The following is a 17,993-nucleotide window of genomic DNA, read 5'->3' as shown; positions in this document are numbered from 1 at the left end:
CTTGAGTAGTGTTTATTAGGTTCTTGCTGCATGCTAGGAAGTATGCTAAGAACTAGGGACGCAGAGAAAATGAAGAACAAAAGAGTACAACAGCTTCTGCCCTATGGTCTGATGGGGGAAGTAATGTGCAAACCTTGATGTACAAACAAGATACATACAAGATAAATGATGGTAGTCTCAAAGACATCCGCATCACGGGGGACCAGAAAAAGCTTCTTTCAGAAAGCAGGACTTTAACTGAAATTTGAAGGAATTCACGGGAGCCAGGAGGTAAAGCTGAGGAGGGAGAGGGAAAGTCAGTGGGGATGCCCAGAGTTGGGGGGGGGAGGAAGAAGAGCCAGGGCAGTCACTGGATGGCAGGGGATATGGTAAGGTCTAAGAAGACTGGAAACGTAGGAAAGAGCCACATTGGAAGGGACTTTAGTAGATATGAGAGTCAAGGTTTGTGACACTCCCGGGAAAATGAATTTGTAAAATCTTAAACTCTCCTCTGATTAAAAAAAAGTTCTATAAATAGAGACAATGAATTATGAGCATGAAGGTTGGACAAATGATCCTCCAAGAGATATAAGACTGGCCATAGATATGGACAAGTCCCGGAGAAAGCCAGAGAAGTCCAGAGCCCCTGCAATGTGCTGTCTTGAAGAGTACCCTGGTGGGGTGACTCTGAGGGAGCTCAGGAAGAGCCAGTGTGGATGGGCCAGGAAGGGAAGCCCCTATTGGTGATGGCCTGCATCCACTAATGAACTGAAGGATGTTGTTTTCCAGTTGCTGGTCAGACTTGTGATCTCATAGGCATGGAAAATTCCCTAGGGGAAACCTGGCTACCAACTGACTGGACTCAGCCCCTCTTCTGCAACATCTAGTCTCTGAGAGAAGCCTGGGGCATGGGGAGGATAAGTAACTAGCCCAGATCAACCAGTCAGGATCCTAGGCCTTCCTGACTGTCCTCTTTACACTGCACCATGTCTTATTGAAGTGTTGAAGCCTGCAGATAATTTCATTGTAATTTTTGGTTTCACAGATTCCATTTGTTTCCTGGTCATCTCACAAATCATTAGTTTATTTTCCCCTCTACTAAAAGCAGAACAAGGCCAGTTGAAGGTGCTATTTTCCCCTCAACTTTAATGAGTTTGGCTGCTTCACAACTTTTATCTTCACTTTACCTCTCTACTTTTTGGTGGCCCTGAGGAGCAGGAGGTATAAGACAAACCCAGAATAGGCCTGCCATGGAAGCAGGCTCTAGGTATGCTGAGGCTATCTCTTCAGGCTCTGCTGGGCATTGCCTGGGCAGGAGCTCTCTCTGGGCCACCTTGTCCTGGATTAACTGGACCCGGACCTGGTCCAGGCCCCATCACAAACAGCTTTAATCCGTTCTTGCTCTCAGGGAATATGCCACTTTTTTTTCTTTTGAAAAAGGAATTTAGTGGGGAAGAGGAATGAGCCTCCCCAGTACCTGGTGTCCTGGCTCATTATAAGTGGCCAGGGACAGGTTCTAGGATGGGAGAGGTCCAGTAATTGTATTGACAAGCATGTTTGTCCTAAAGCATCTATCTATCATTTTTCTTTCTAATGCCCTATATTAAGAAAATGTATTGGGAAACATTGCCTCCAGTAAGAATGATGTGGTTAGTGCTTGCTGATTAGGTACTCTCTGTAAGACCCTCTGGTAGTCAAGGCACTGAGTGCAATGTGTCAGTCCAGGAAGACTGAGAGGTGTGCATATGTGACATTTTTGGGAAACACTTCCAGAGGGAGAGACCATCCCAATCAGAGGCCACTGGAGGACAGAGTGGGGGAGTGTTCCAGAGTCAGGGAAGGGTGTAGTCAAGTAATCCCAAGTCATCAAGTTGGGCCTAATGGTGTAAGGATTTCAGTCCTTCCCCAGGACCCCCCCCTCACCCCATATTTGTCCGTGTATCCTCCCTGAGGCGTCACACCCCACTCACCTGGCTCTCCTTGCTCTGGGCCTTCTCAGGCTCCCTGGGGACCACCAGCCCCTCCTGGGCACTCCTTTCCCTACACATTTCCTGGAGGTCTCTTTTTACATCATTTAGTGTATGAAAGATGCCATTAAGCTCTACTTCTCCCTCCCTCGTCTCTCTCCAGTGGCCTTCAGGTTGTCCCCAAACAGGATTCTCCAGGCCTTCCAATGGACTGGAAAACAGACTGGCATCTTAAATGACAGAATGAGGAGTCTGTCCATTATTTATCAAGAAGTAGGGACCCAGACGTTGCGATATTGTTGTCATATGAGAAAACCATGAGACTGCAGGAGGTCAGTGGAGGGGAGATGAGCCCTGAGCTTTGGGCTACACTAGTGTTCATGGGGCAGGAAGAAAGGTCCCATTGGAAAGCTGCCAACTCTGTCTTCTAATTTCTATTTCTCAATGTTGTGCCATTGGGCGCACCAGGTGATAAGTAGGAGCCTTGTTATAAAACTTTCGGAATGACCTTTTCACTAAAACTACTTAGACACTCAAGAGAGTCTCTGAGTCATTCCTGCTTTCTTCAGGGTGTCCTATAATTAACTCATTACCCTAGTTCTCAGTTTACAGCCTCAGAAAGATAAGCTCTCCACTGGTTGACAGGCCCATTTTAGTTTGTGTCCGTTGGGACAATACATTTGTACCACTGTAGCTGAAACCCATCCTCGGGTCATGTGGGAGCTTTGTGCTTCCCAAGAAACAAGCAGAAATAATGGAAACCTTGGGGCTAACTCTCATTGGCTGCCTCATCGTTTTCTTTCTGCTAAAGACACCACTTTCCTTAACCTTCCTGGAATCTTAGCCATATTTCCTTTCTGTCAATCCAGCCATATCTCACTCTACAAGAGATGTTTACCCATGACTGTGCCAGGGTCACGTTGTCCGACCATCAGTAGAGGTTGAGTCTCCTCCAACCCTACACCCACACCCAGGTTCTTTCTACACTGATGAGCTTGGAGACATCTAAATGGCCATCTTGTTGATTAATCCACCAAAAACCCTCTAATAGGCTGGGGTACGGGCAGCCACCATTCCATCAATCCTACTTTCCTGTACTGCTTATTTGGCACCTGCAGTATGCACTGAAGAAAGACAAGGATAATTAATGCACAGACCATGTCTTCAGGAATCTTGAGATTAAGCACAGTAGGACACATGCAAATGCATGCACCTGCTCTCCAATAACTCAGTCAGATGAGATAATATGTTCAGAGTGCTTTTCAAACCTTAAGTCTCTGTAAATATCAGTCATCACCAATCCATGGAAAACACATCAAGACCACCAGGGGCTATACAGAGTGGAAGGAAGGAAAAGTCTTTCTGCAAAATCATGGATTTGGGCTGCAGGCCACCTTAGAGCTCCTAGGACCCTTTCTCTAGAGCTGGGGGCTGGGGAAAGGTGTCACAGAGGTTCCAATAAGAGAGAAAGGGAGAGGGGCATCAGGGGAGGCTCCTTGGAGGAGGAAGCCTGTGTTCTCTCTGTCCTATTCCTCTGAACACCACAGGCACCAAGACTCACTCTGATCTCCTCCTCATTTATTCCCCCAGGACTCATCACATGAAATATCTAATGAAGATTGATTGAATTAATAAATTTGAGTTGGGCTTCAAAGGAAGGCAGTGATTTTCTATTGTGTACAGTGTAGGACTCGCTCAATTCAATGCAAAAGTGATTCATTCTTTGGTGCTTGGACATTCCTCCTCGTCTTAGTAGAGCTTGGAGTCGTGGGGGTCAGGTAGGGCTTCACCATCACGGGCAACTGAGCTGTAGCTTTGGGTCTTAGGCACAAAGGAGCAAAGACCTGTGTCTCCCAGAGGACTCACTTTCCTTCTGCTAGGCCTGGGGAACAGGGGTCTTCAGACTTTGCTCCAACCTTGTTTTCTTACCTGGGGCTCAGCAGAGAAGTGCAGTGCCTTCCTCATTGTTTTCTTTTAGAGGATAACCCACCATGGCTCAAGAGAAATCATTATTCCTCTCCCCTCTCTTCCCACCCCCTACTCAGGGGCAATGAGGTGGCACCACATGAACAGAGTGCCCAGTCTGGAGTCAGGAAGACTCATTTTCCTGAGTTCAAATCTAGCCTCAGACACTTACTAGCTATGTGACCCTGGGCAATTCACTTCACCCTGTTTGCCTCAGTTTCCTTATTTATAAAATGAGCTGGAGAAGAAAATGACAAAACAGTCCAGTGTCTCTGCCAACAAAACCCCAAATAGGATCATAAAGAGTTAGACATGACTGAAAAAAAGTGACTGAACAATATCAACTCTCTTCCTCCCTGCTAAGAATTGCAAAGGCCTGTTGATGAGTGATCTATTGTCTTCCTCTTTTCATCAATAATTGGGTGCCTCACATTTTAGGATTATTGCTATAGGTTTCTATTTTCAGTATATACTATTCTTTCAAAAATAGGTTGGCATGTTTGTACAGGGCTAGACATGTCCTTTAGAATTCTATTGCTTGGTGGTAGTCTAGATAGTTATTAGATAGTTATTACTGAGATAAAACTGCCTTATATAGAATACAGGTTTCATACTCTCCATTAAATGGGATTTGGAGTTTTGAATCCTGGCTTAAAATAGAGGCTTAATAGGTTCCTGGCAAGGGAAGGAGTAGAATCTTTGTTCTCTAGCCAGTAGAGAAGAATCAAAGGAGGCCTGGGACCGTGGCTTGAGATACATGATTTATGAGAGATGACAGAGAGAAGTGTGAACTGCTTCATTCTAATGTTGCTTCTGTTTTCTCTGTCAAAGAGAATGAATCTTGGACTGGAAAGGATGAAACAATTATGACTAATAAAAAGCTGATCCCCAGGATCAGTGACAAGATCCTATTAGGAAGCCACCTTGCCACCCTTGATGAGTTTAACTTAACAAGTTCTGATGAAGAACATCCTTGGTTCATGAAAGAGTGGCAACTACAAATGCTGAGCCCCTGGCCATGGTCCTTAAAACTCAAAGAGAGTGACTGAGATACCATAAGATTGGATGGGGGAGAATGTCCTCATCTTCCAGATGAAGGGAAAATAATACCTTGCCAGCTACAGTTCAGTGAGCTTGACTGATTCCTGGAAGGAGTCTAGAGCATAGTTTTACAAAGGAACAGGTAGTATGGAAAAAGAAACAATATCCCTACCAGGTATAATGGGACTAGCAACGACAAGTCAGACCAGGAAGCCCTCTTTTTTTGTTGTTGTTGTTGTCACCACTTGGGAAAGACTGCCAAAAGTTCATCTAGATACAATCTAAAAGATAGGACAAAGTCTTTGAGCTTCTTCTTGGGTACAAAATGAGGCATCATTTTGGGCACAGATGGGCACAAAATGAAGACTAGACAGTGGTCCCATTGGATCTGCTCAGACAGGGTGGTAATGGCTGGCTCCAGATCCGCTTCCAAGGAGGTCCTTGATGGAGCATCTTCACCAGTGACTCAAGCCAGGGTCTTGATGGCCCACCTCTTCAGTTCTCTGATAGCACAAGCCTGGAATGGATTACTCATACACAGTATGGCAGAATCGAGATTTGAAAAGGTCTGGACAAGCTCGAGCCATAGAGTAAATTAAATAAGATTCAGTTCAAACACACATTACTTCAGTGAGTTGAGAGTTAAGTATTGCTCTCATCTTTCAGCAGAGAGGTGGTAGACTCTAGGTAGGGGAATGAGGTGTAGATTTTGTTTTATCTTAGATTTATTTTTTTTGTTACATTTTGAATTCCGAGTTGGCTCCCTCTCTCCTTTCCAACCCTACACTAGAAAAGGCCAAACTTTGTTAGAGATATGTATGTGGAACCATGCCAAACATACTTCCATATATAAGTTCTTTATTTGGAGATGGGTAGCATTTTCCTTCCTAAGTCCTTCGTAGTTGATTTGAAGGATTATATCAATCAGAATAGCTTTATCACTCATAGTTACTCTTTGAACAATATTGCTATTGCTGTATGCAGTGCTCTCTTGGTTCTGTTTATTTTTCTCTGTATTATTTTTGCAAGTCTGTCCATATTTTCATAAAACTAGCCTTCCCATTTCTTACAGTACAGTAGTATTCCATCACAACCATATACTACAACTTGTTCAGCCATTCCCTAATGGATGGGCATCCCCTCAATTTCCAGTTCTTGGCCACCACAAAGAGAGCTGCTATAAATATTCTGGAACATATAGGTTCTTTTCTATTTTTGCTGATCACCTTAGGAAATGGACCTAATAGTGGCATTGCTTGGTCAAAGAGCATACACAGTTTTGTAACTTTTGGCATAATTCCAGATTACTCCCCAAAATGGTGAGATCAGTTTGCAATTCCACCAACAGTGGAATATACTATATAATTAATATTCTAATTTCTTACTATCTCTTCTTGCAGGTCTTTGTTGGTGATATCTAGAAATGCTATTGATTTATGTGGGCTTGGGTTTATTTTATATCCTGCTTTTTAGCTCAAGTAATTAATTGTTTCAACTAATATGTAGTTAAGTTTCTAGGATTTTCCAGTATGCCATCATATCATGTGCAAAAAGAGATAATTTTATTTGCTTGTTGCCCATTTTTATTTCTTCAATTTCTTTTTCTTCCCTTATTGCTAATGCTGGCATTTCTAGTACAATATTAAATAACGGTGTTGGTAATGGACATCCTTGCTTCACTCTTGATCTCAGTGGGAAAGCTTCTAGCTTGTCCCCATTGAAGATAATGTTTGCTTTTGGTTTTAGGTGAATGCTTCTTATCATTCTAAGGAAAAGTCCATTTATACCTATGCTACGTGTGGTTTTTTTAAAAATAGGAATGTGTTCTGTTCTATCAAAAGCATTTTTTTGCATCTATTGATATAATTATATGATTTTTGTTGCTTTTGTTATTGATATAATCAATTATATTAAGCTTTCTTTTATATTGAACCAGCCCTGCATTCTGTGTATAAATGCCCCATGGCTGCCGTGTCTCCTAGCTAGTACCATATTTAGGATTTTTGCATCCATGTTCATTAGTGAAATTGGTCTGTAATCTTCTTTCTCTGTTTTTGCTCCTCTTGGTTTAGATATTAGCACCGTATTTGTTTTATAAAAGGAGTTTGGTAGGACTCCTTTTTTCCAAATAATTTATTTAACATTGGAATTGGTTGATCTTTAAATGTTTGGTAGAATTCACTTATAAACCCATCTGGTCCCAAAGCTTTTTTTCTTAGGAAGCTCATTTATGACCTGTTCAATGTCTTTTTCTTAAGTAGTTGTACTTAGATATTCAATGTCCCTTCTGTTAATCTGCAAAGTTTGTATTTTTGTAAGTATTTTTCCATTTCACAAGGCATAGACATTTTGATTTGGTTATGCCTTGATTTGGTTTTGCCTGTCTGTACTCTGTTACAAGGAATCCTGGGGGTGGGCTCTTTGAGAAATGGCAGTTGGACAGCATGTAAATAACAATAAAAATTTCCCAACAATTAGACCTACCCTGACGGGGAATCAGTGAGTTGCTCAAGCAAGTAATGAGTTTTCCCTCATTGGAAGCATTGAAGCCAAGCACGGCCACTAGTTGGATGTGTTGTAGAGAGATTGTTTTTAGGTCTGAGTCAGATAGGTCACGGAGGGCCCTTCTGACTGAGATTCTGTGATATCTGTGAGTTCATGGTAAAGAAAATGTACATTTGAATCAATTTGAAAAGTTTAAACGGTGTAATGTTGGTGTGAAAGTTAAGTTCTTGCTGAGTAGGCACTTGCTGGTTGACTTGCTGAGGTTTTCTACATGACTGAAAAAACCCTTTGTTGCTTCTGTGCCCAGGAATGTTCCTGAGGTTAAACTAGGCATTAGGTCTTCTTCAAGCATTTCCTGGGCTAGATTGGAAGCCCCTTGATGGGAAGAATCCTCTCCCTGTACATACCCTGATTCCATGTTCACTGAATCCCCACAGTGAGGTTGGACAGCCCTCCCTGCCCCACCCCACCCATTATCACACAAGCTGCACTATGACAGGGAGCCCCTACACTTTCCTTTTTTTTTTTTTCAGAAGAAGGGGGATAGGTTCTACTTTTGCATATGGGATGGGTTTGAAGGTGTATCACTAGGACCTGTGCTAATGTTTTTGTGTTAAAAGTGGGCAGCTAGGTGGTGCTGCATCAGATAGAGCCCTGCTCCTGGGGTCAGAAGGATTCAGCTTCATGAATTTAAATCTGCCTTTGGACACTTACTAGCTGTGTGACCTTGAGCAAGTCATTTCAGCCTGTTTGCCTCAGTTTCCTCATCTGTCAAATGAGTTGGAGAAGGAAATCGCAAACTGCTCTAGTATCTCTGCCAAGAAAACCCCCAATGGAGTCATGAAAAGTTGGAAGTGACTGAAATGACTGAACAAGCCATTATAAGCAAATTGTCTTCAAACATTCATCCCCCACACACACTGCATGATGACTGGACTCAGGAGCATTTGATTCCATGACACAGCTACAAGATGCTGCCCTGACACAGAACCACAAGACTGGGGCATCGGTCCAGCCCAACCCCCAAAGGAATCCCTGCTGCCATCTTCAGCCTCTACCAGGGGACCTGCCAAAGGGGAAAGATACCCCACAGTCAGAAAGGGGGTCCTGCCTTCAGCTGTCTTCCTCCCCCAGGCTCGGGCTCCTACAGATCACTTAACACGTGCTTTGTCTCACTTCTTGTGGAGCTGAGAGTCTTGGGCTCTTTGAGAGCCCAGACAGCTGCATTTTCTTCCTCACTGTCCCCAGTGGCCAGAACAGTTCTTTGCACATATGAGGCATTTAATGTTTTTTGAAATGAATTGAGCCTGAGAGACATGTCAGGTGTTTGGAGAAAATGGAGGTAAATGATACCTCCAGCATGGCTCATTCTTGGAGAAGCCATCCTGGTTATTGAGGTCCTTGATTCCTGGGCCCCCCTAGAATGCAGTATCCTCCTCTATCACATGAATGGTTTAGACTGGGTGACCTTTGAGGTCTAGACTGGGGGTCCTATGACCATCCTCCTCCATCCCTGGATAGATGATGGGCTGCATGATGTGGCACTTTCTTTGGACCAGGCCCCCTTCTCCCCGGGCTGAGTCACAGGACACACAGCTCACTTTAGGACTGATGGCGACTCATCCGACCAGCTGCCATACCAACAGAGAATCTTGGAACTGTGAAGGGCTTCATCACCTAGGCCAGTGTTCTCATCAGACAGATGAGGGAAGGGAGAGTGGGAGGGGGCCACTAGAAAGTCACATGGCTGTTTGGGGGCAGAGGTGAGACAGGGCCCTCCTCATCTGGCCTCCCCCTGGGGCGTTCTCCTCTCCTCTCTTCTACTCTCCTCTCCTTTCCTCTCCTCTCCTCTCCTGTCCACATCTTTCCCTGGACCTCCAGGTGGATGCCTAACCGAATGCCTAGGAGCCTTCCAGGGGCCATGCTCAGAGGCTTGATCATCCTTCTGGTAGTATCAGGGAGAAGTGTTTTGCCCTCCTGATTTTTTGCTCTTCCAGGTTTGCTAAATCAGGACCTCAGGCTTTTAGAAGGAGGAAGGAAGGAAGACGGAAAGAAAGAAAGCAAGCATCAATTGAGCCCTGTGCCAGGCATGTGCTGAGCAGTTTACAGATATGATCTCATTTGATCCCCCACTCTGGGGGGGAGCTATCATCCCCATTTTACAGTTGAGGAAACTAGGTAGACAAAGGTTAAAGTGACTTGCCTGGAGTCCCATAGCTGGTGTTGAAGTGTCTGAGACTGTATTAGAATTTAGGTCTTCCTATTTCCGGGCCCACCACTCTGCACTATGGCACCCTCTAACTGCCTGATGAAGGAGAAGACCATGGCCCAGACTGCTGACTCAACTACCCACCCTAGGCTGTCCAGCATCTCAGAGGTAGACCCTGACATGCAGCCTTTCATCAGCCTGTTATACCAGGAGGGTCCAATGCCCCTGAGATAAGGACATGGAAGAAGACCCCAAGAAAGGCTCATTGTCTGTGCCCACCTGGTGAATGAAGGTGGAGGAGGCAGCAGACAGCCCTATGCCTAGAGCAGGCTGTAGAGGATGGAGCCAGACAGAAGGCAAACGGGCCCCTTGAGATTGGGATATGGTACCCGCTCAGTGGATGGTGGGCTCCAAGGCTGCTGCTCAGTTCTAATGCCAGGGATCATAGCTAGGATGCCCATGGTCATTCACATTCTTCCTCTGTCTGCCCATGTCCTTCCCTCCTTGTCCTCAGAAACATGCATGCACGATTCTTCAGATCCCGTGATTCTGCTCCTGGGCTGTGCATCTGGACATGACGGAGGCGGGCAGCTGGGGATGGTGAGGGGCATGGCTCATCCAGCTGCATCTCAGAAAAAGTGGGAGGTTCCCAAATGCTTGCGTGTCTAACTTTGTGTGCAGACAGCGCGTGTGGTTGGGAGTATGGTTTTCCACCAGGAATTCCTCAATGTCCAGATTAATTAGTCTCTGTCTGGGCTCACAAGAGCTTTCTCTCTGTGCATTTCAGGGATCAGCAATGCAGAAGCCCGACAGCCAGGGAAAGCCCCAAACTTCAGTGTCAATTGGACAGTTGGGGATCCCAACCTGGAGGTCATTAACGCCACCACTGGGAAGGATGAGATGGGCCGTGCATCTCGCCTCTGCAAACAAGCGCTTTATAGTCGCTGGCTCCGCATCCATGCCAAGGTATGTCCAGTCCACCTCATACCCTGAGCAGGCTCCCTGTGGACAGAGGCCTGGGAGGCTTGGTTCATGCCCCCAGGTCACAGGCTTCTGCCCCACCCCCACAGCTGCCATGTCTAGTGTTTAATGGCATCCAGATTCAAAGCTGCCTCGTGAATATTGATTAGGCACGGCCACTTAAGGCAGGCAAGAATGAATCAGAAGCAGAGAGGCATCCTGACACCTGCGACAACAACAGGCCCATTTTAAACTCAGGGTGGCATCATAAAGATGCCCATGCTTTCCTTGATTCCCTCCTCTTTGGTGTTAAGGGGCTGATTTTAGACACAAGTTCTGAGCTTAGTCCCAATTGCTCTGAGCCCTGTCAGGAAGATTCCTTGCCCGTTCCTGGCCATATTGTGGTTGAGGCAACATCATGAGAAGGCAGGTTCTGTTCTCACATCTGTGGGTAGAAGGTGGTGGACAAGCCAACCTTTCCTTGAGACTTCTTTCTACCTGCAGTATGAATGAAGGCCCTGGACATCTCCCCTCTCACCCATGCTAGTTCCAACCTCCAGTATCCAGATGTTCAGAATGTCTTCTCCCCATTCTTGGAGGTGCCTTCCTTTTGGGCAGATTCCTTAGGAAGGACCCTCTTTCTCACACTGGCTTTGAATGATTCAAGCCCTGTTCACCCTCAGTTCATTGTTTGATTCCATCAAAATGTGATCTTGACTAACAAAGGTAATTCCTTTTAAGTGGGTGGGATAATCACAGGAGTCCTACCCCTACAGGAGAACACAGGGCCTTGCCTTTCCTGGTGCAACAGAGGTTTTCTCTCCCAGGATGCTTTCTCCCCTCCTCTCTCCAGCCCTCAGTTGTGACTAACAGTCGTTCCTTCCCTCCTAGCTCTCCTCCAACATGCGTACCAAGATTGGCAAGCCCCACCTGTACCATGAGTGCAAGCAAGGTGCCATTGAATACCAGTCTGCCAAAGAGTCACTCTTCAGGGCCTTCCTCAAAGCAGGCCTCGGAGCCTGGGTGGAAAAGCCGATCGAGCAGGACCAGTTCTCTCTCAACTGCACACCCTGACTTGGGGGATGGGAGGTCGTTCCAGATGGCACCTGGACACTCGATCGTCACCTGGCGCCTCTGCCACAATGAGCCCTTCTGCGCGTGCGCACACCCTCTCACAACTCACATATGCACACATGTTCACTGCACACACACATGCGCACACATGTGTGTGCACGCAGACACCCTTTTTAGGATTAACCAGCAACTGCTTTCAGTCCCTTTTCATGTTTTGGAAATCTCATTGTTAGGTTGTTTAATTTTGTTTTTGAAAACTTGGGTGTAATTATCTAGCAAATCCATCTGTCTTATAGCAGCTGCAGTGTAGACTGGGTCTAATTTTTACATCTCCACTTGAGTCAGACCCCGGCCCCTGGCACTCCCCTTCTTCCACATAAGGCAATACAGGCAGGTGCACTACAATGTACATACTTCCATTGGGGTTTTCACAGCATTTTTAGGATGTGGTTTGAATTTTTCTAGAACTCAGCTACAAAATCCATTTTTGCTCCTTTGTAAGCTTTCTGTGAGTGAGAGAGGATGTGTGTGATGAGGTGACAAAGCCAGAAGGAGAGCCTGCTTGTCCCTACCTCCTGGTCCTTTGAAAACCAGCTGCTGAGAAATGGTTGTCGATGTGTGTATTTATTAGTCTGTGACCCAGTTCCAAGTACTTGACCTTACCTCCCATTTCCATGTGGTGTAAAGTTTTTTTTTTAATTACCATTATCAACTGGAAACCAAGTAGAAGTCATTTGTAAGTTCAGCAATTAGGTCTGTATAACATAGAAGACGTTGACTCTTAGTAACTGATTTTTCCTCTGCCCCCTATAGTTATATATATGCATATATGTATACATACATGCACGCACACACACACACACACATACATATATATATATATACAGGAATTCAGAGTACAATCACAGCTTTAGCATTACTAGGGCACCTTTATGAACCAGCGTGATTAGTTAAGAAAGTCTGAATGCTGGCCCCACTGCTTCTCCTCCTTCCTGAGGACTCTGTGGGACCTTTAATTCTGGGATTCTTCCCTGATCTATCTGTGTTCATCCTTAATCTGATCCCTGGGTCTCATGGGAGTGGAGGTCCGTGGACTAGAATCTGCTAACCTAATGGCCAGCTGGTAGAGACTTGGGGGCTGGACCAGGTGACCAGAAACTCCCTGTGTTTGCTCATGGTGCTGTTGCAAGATGGCCTTGGGTCTCTTTCTAGGCTTTCCTATCCACACCTACACATGGAGCCCAGAGCAGGACTGATCTGTGGTGAGGAAGTGGGATCAGAGGCTATTTCTGCCAATCAGACCTTTGGGTAGAAGCATCAGAGTGGCCTGGTTTGAGTCAGAGATACCCTCCATGTCTCCTCCCATGGCTCCATTGCCAAGGATAGCTTTCCCGGCCATTTGTAGCAGTCCCCTCTCCCCTAAGTAGAAGTCTCAGAAGAGAGGAATGGTCACATTTGCCTAATGTAGCAGCAGCATGCCATGGTTCAGGCAGCCATGGGAACAGGACCTGCGCTAAGGAAAGGTGACCATTGCTGCTGCCCAAACACGTTGACTATTCAACTCCTGGAGCAGCAACTACCTCAGCCTGGACCACTCCCTTTGGATTAACCCACACCTGGCCAGAAATGATGAGAAGAAGGCCAGAAAGCAGCTTCTCCACTCGGACGAATCGTAGAAACACTTTATGTTGCCACAGTTAACGGTCAGCATCAGGTCCTTGCAAAAGAAAGGAAATTCGATTTCCTAATAGGAGAAAAAGGAACTTTGGCAACTAGGTGGAACATTAAGAACAAGGATGAGGATTTCTGGAGAGAAGAGACAGCATCAACTCAAGCAGATGGAAAATAGCTAACCTAGAAATCCAGGGTTTGTGTGAGAGGAAATAGCAGAAATCTGCATTGTGTTTGTAAGGGAATTTTTTTCCCCTTAAAGGAGGAATGGTCTCTTCTATAATTTTCTCAAATTATATTTTAAGAATTTATTTTTTAAAAAAGTCTCTTTCAGAATATGAGCTCTTAGGAATAGGGCCTTTTAAAGTCCCTGGCATGGTGAAAAGAATGGGAGCAATTTTGCACAAAAATCTTGAATGGTCCATGTTCAAGGGTAAAGGGCCAGGCGAGAGATAGCACCTTCAGAGGCTATTCGTTGTCGTGGCGTCCGGTCAGTTTTCTGACCAGTAACTTTGGTCAGCAAGGAAGCTTCTCTGTATGTGGGAGTGGAGGAGAAGGAGAAGGGGCAGGTGAGGGCGCCCAGGATTCTCTGGGCTTCCCTCTGCCACTAGAAAGACTTGCCGTGGTCTGGTAGAAAAGACTGGCTCTCCGTATTGCTTGGCATTCTCCCTGGTATTCTCCCTGGTCAAGTGAGAGCTCAGGTGCCATGTTTACTAAACTCGGGGACCTCCCTCCTTTTGCTGCCATCTCTTTCATGTCCCCGATGGGTTAATATGGCAGCAGTCATGGAAAGCCTTTAGTTGCTTTAACTCTGAACAATCAAAGATGAAAATGTGGCCATTAAAGGCCAAGGAAGTGTGGGGCTCCTCTGGTCTCCCAGGTCAGGCTGTCCTGGTGAGGCACACGCTCAAGCCTTGGTTATTACAGAAAGCAGTGATGGGAGATGCCAGCTCCCAAGCTGGCCTCATCCTTTCCTTCTTCCTTAACCCCGCCCCCCCCCTTATTTTCATTCTAATGAGTGAATATGAATGTTTGCCTCAGGATCATCACAAAATTGAAAGAAAATGAGTTAAGTGGATGTAAATACTTGAAAAATATAGCAAGGTTTTCTTCAATTCTATTCTAGCTTTATCAAAGATATATTAACAAATTGAAATGATTCGGCCTGGAAGGCCATGAGACAATATTGTGTAGGGGTGAGTCGGGTTGCGTGGACATGAGCCTCAGAAAACTGGCGCAATTGCCTTGTTACCACACTCAGGATTAGCGAAGGACTCGGGGTGAATTTGTCCCGCCTTTTGTCACTGAAGCACATATTTTCTGGCTGAGAAGCAGGTCTCCACAGTCCCCCTTCATGCAAGCGTCGGCCACTTCCTAGTCGGGCTTATGCATGAGGACAGCTGGGTGGTGCTGCCAAGGGGAGACCACCAGCCGCTGTCCGAGGGGAAATTTTTCATCTCTCAGAGTTGGAGAAACCAGAACATGTCAAGGATAAATACAGTATCCATTGTCATATCTAGTGTCTGTATTAGGTGACTGCTGAATTGCTGGAGGCCAGTCCTCTGGGGCTGTGCCCTAAAGGAGACATGGTACTGACTTTCAGGGGTGAGCAGAGCATGCACTGCCACCCGGTGAGATCCCGATATGCCAGAGAAGAAAATGGGCACCTGAATGGCATTTGCACATTGACAGAGGCTCAGCTCATGTTCACCATGACCAAGAAGGGGTCTCTTATTCACAAAAGACTCAACTCTTGAAGCGTTTCAGCCACGCCTGTCAGGTGATCAAATGGAGCCTCTTCTGGTTGTTTTGTTAAAACAGGTTGAAGGGTTTGGGTTTTTTTCCTACCTAGAAGCCAACAGGCGTCTGAATGGTGTCACTGCCTTGGATGGAGGCGGCCTCTTGCACTGAAGAATACCTTGTATGTTGTTGCATTTTTATTGTTGTCAATAGAGAAGATGTTGTATTTTTTCTAAGGGGGTGGGGAGAGCTTGTAATTCAAATCATGCTATTTTTAAGAAACTGTCTATTGAAGCGCTGCTCTAGAAATATAGGTGAGTTGTCCCATTTTGTCCAGCACGTCCCGGCTGTGTGATACGAATTCCAATTCCCTGCTTCTCCTCTAACCTGCTGCTGTGCTCCAGTGCACTATGGCCGTGTCCTCCAAGTGGGGACAGAACTCCCCAAGCTTTGCTGTCCCCCTTACTGGGAGACTTTGGTTCTCAGGATAGAGGAGACTGACCTCATAGGTGCTGTCCTTGGGAAATCCAGGCTTTGGAAGCTACCTGCAGTCTGTAATCAAGGGCTTCACTCATAAGGAAGGAATCCCTTTGCACATGTGGGGTGCCCTGCGTGGCCCAGAACCTGGGTTGATCCCTACAGGGGTAAGCACCTTGTGGGATTCCCATGACCCTTCAAGGGTTATTATGAATGTTAGGGTGAATAGGGCAACAGCTTGCAGGTCTGTGGAGGTGGGAAGGGGCAAGGGCTCCTGACCTCATGCCAGAACAAGAAGGTATCTTTGCCTGGAGGCATGATCTGAAACCTCTCTTAATCAAGGGAACACTGTAGCCCAAGTCATTGGAAATCTGAGTTGTTCACCCAAAGATTCAAATAGTTTAAGAAAAAGAGGACTTAATGGCTTAAAATGGCAAATGGCGCAAGGTAGACTTGTGCCTCCCAACACCAGGAGAGACCACCATGGCTGCCTACCATGATTTCATGTCATTTAATGATCTGGGTCCTTGTCCCCAAAGGAGGCCTCCCTGGAAGATGGGAGAGAATGGAGAATGTCTGCTCCAAAGACATCATCCTTCCCTTGCCATCACCCTTCAGTCACCCATAGATTGGCTGGTATGGCTCCAGGGATGGAATGGATGGCTGAGTATTGTACCTTCCTGGACCCTTGGAGCTTCAGCTGGCACCCTGCCAGAGGAAGAGGTAGTGGGTATCCCTTTGATGTGGGAGCTTTGTCCTGTGCTGGAAGGTCTCCCATCCCACCCTACCCCCCATTTGGTGCCCACAGAGCTTATCTGAAAGTGACACTATCATTCTCACCAGCGTGTCTGTCTTGGGGCTCCTCAGTTCTCACGTCCTAGATTATTCAGGGATGGCCCTCAAAGAAAGCGACAGCTGCCCCAACAAGCATTTGGAAAGTATTCTGCCTTTGCATGATGCTTCGCATACATCAGGTGCTTAATAAATACTTGTATTGAATTGGTTTGGTCAGAATTTTGCCTTAGAAGTAGGTCTTCAAAGTGTGCCTGGCACTGGAGACAGTGCTTTAAAGATGCCAGGTTGACTGCTGGACAATGAAAGGCATCATTTAATCTCTGCCTCACCCCCACCCCACCCAATCATTTCAGCTGCTAGAATATTCTATACTCAGTGCCACCTTAGAAACACTGGGTCCTTTCCAAGTATTAAAATGAAGTCACTGCACAAGAAAGGTTAAGGAAGTTAGTCTGCCTTTGTCATTCTCAAATTCTGGGAAATGATAGTGCTAATTGGGGGGTTGGGTATTTCAGGTCAAAGCCAAACCAAGCAGGGAGCCCTGGGAGCCCCTCAGTCTTGGGAAGTCTATCCCTTCTTCATCCATGCTGTTTGACAGCCAATGTCTTCAGTGGGACCAGAGGTCAGAAACAGGCTACATACAGGTAGATGAACTCACAAGCAGCTGGCTGGTGTTTGACAATCCCACCCCCACTACGTATCATGTGGGTTGGGCTGTGGCTACTGGTTCAGGTAATGAACGTGGGGTTTCTTTTAATGGAATTTTTCAAAACTGCTGTCTCTTGGAACCTTCATGAGTAGCTGTGAGCTGAAAGATCGGATTTTTTGGTGATTTTGGGGTGATTAGCAAGAGGCACCGCAGGCCCTCTGGGGGCGCAGGCCATGTCTTGTTATACATTTTGTGCCGACAATTCCCTTCCTGGATGGAGGAATCCCTGGAGTCCTGTTCCTGTGTTCTGTCCCTCCAAAGACCACCTCTGGTTGCCGTGACAGCCCTGCTGGGCGCTGTGTCAGGCGCTGGCAGCCCAATCCTCAAAAGCACAGTTTGTGAATCATGAGTGGAGGGAGCAATCCCTTGTGGACCTCACAGTCATTCGCTTTTCCAGACTTTGGGTTGTTTTCTTTGGATTGTGGTTTTACCAATTGGTTAATTTGTATGAATATAATCCAACCAAGAAACTTGTCCCTAAGATTAACCCTGCAGTATTCTCTGTATAGATAGACAATATTATGGCCTGCATGAGCTTTCTCTCACACTGAGACCTAGCCGGAAACGAGCATGAGACGCTGTCCTACATAGACAAAGGGATTTAAAGTGTTCAAAATAAAAATACATTTAACTACACTGTGAAGTCTCTCAGGGTAGTATTTTTTGCTGACCACGATATCATCTCCACCCTTCACCCACATGATTGGTACCACAGTGGGCATTGGAGCTGCAGAGAATGGGGGGAGGGCACTATCTTGCAGTGGCAGATCTTGTAGCCATTCTCCTCTCCTACAACTCCCATTGTGGATCAGTCCCCAGATTTTGGCATCTGGCTTCCACAACATACAAGCATTTAACAACAAAATTTTATTAAGTACCAGTGCTGGAGATTCAAAGAAAA

The 17,993-nt window shown here is 46.0% G+C and overlaps 1 protein-coding gene across 6 annotated transcripts in view; it reads left to right on the top strand.

The window, feature by feature from the left end:
- Positions 1-17,728, top strand: part of ADARB1 (adenosine deaminase RNA specific B1) — a 186,968-nt gene extending 169,240 nt beyond the window's left edge. For all 6 annotated transcript variants that reach the window (XM_072640837.1, XM_072640832.1, XM_072640834.1 and 3 more), the window contains 2 exons: positions 10,454-10,632; positions 11,518-17,728. In XM_072640837.1, the coding sequence (XP_072496938.1) occupies positions 10,454-10,632; positions 11,518-11,700 (362 nt within the window). In that variant the 3' untranslated portion in view covers positions 11,701-17,728. The remainder of the gene's footprint in view (positions 1-10,453; positions 10,633-11,517) is intronic.
- The last annotated feature ends 265 nt before the right edge of the window (positions 17,729-17,993 follow it).

This window comes from Notamacropus eugenii, chromosome 2 (genome assembly GCF_028372415.1).
Source record: "Notamacropus eugenii isolate mMacEug1 chromosome 2, mMacEug1.pri_v2, whole genome shotgun sequence".
Classification (NCBI taxonomy): Eukaryota; Metazoa; Chordata; class Mammalia; order Diprotodontia; family Macropodidae; genus Notamacropus; species Notamacropus eugenii.
This window is presented reverse-complemented; position numbering and strand designations above follow the sequence as displayed.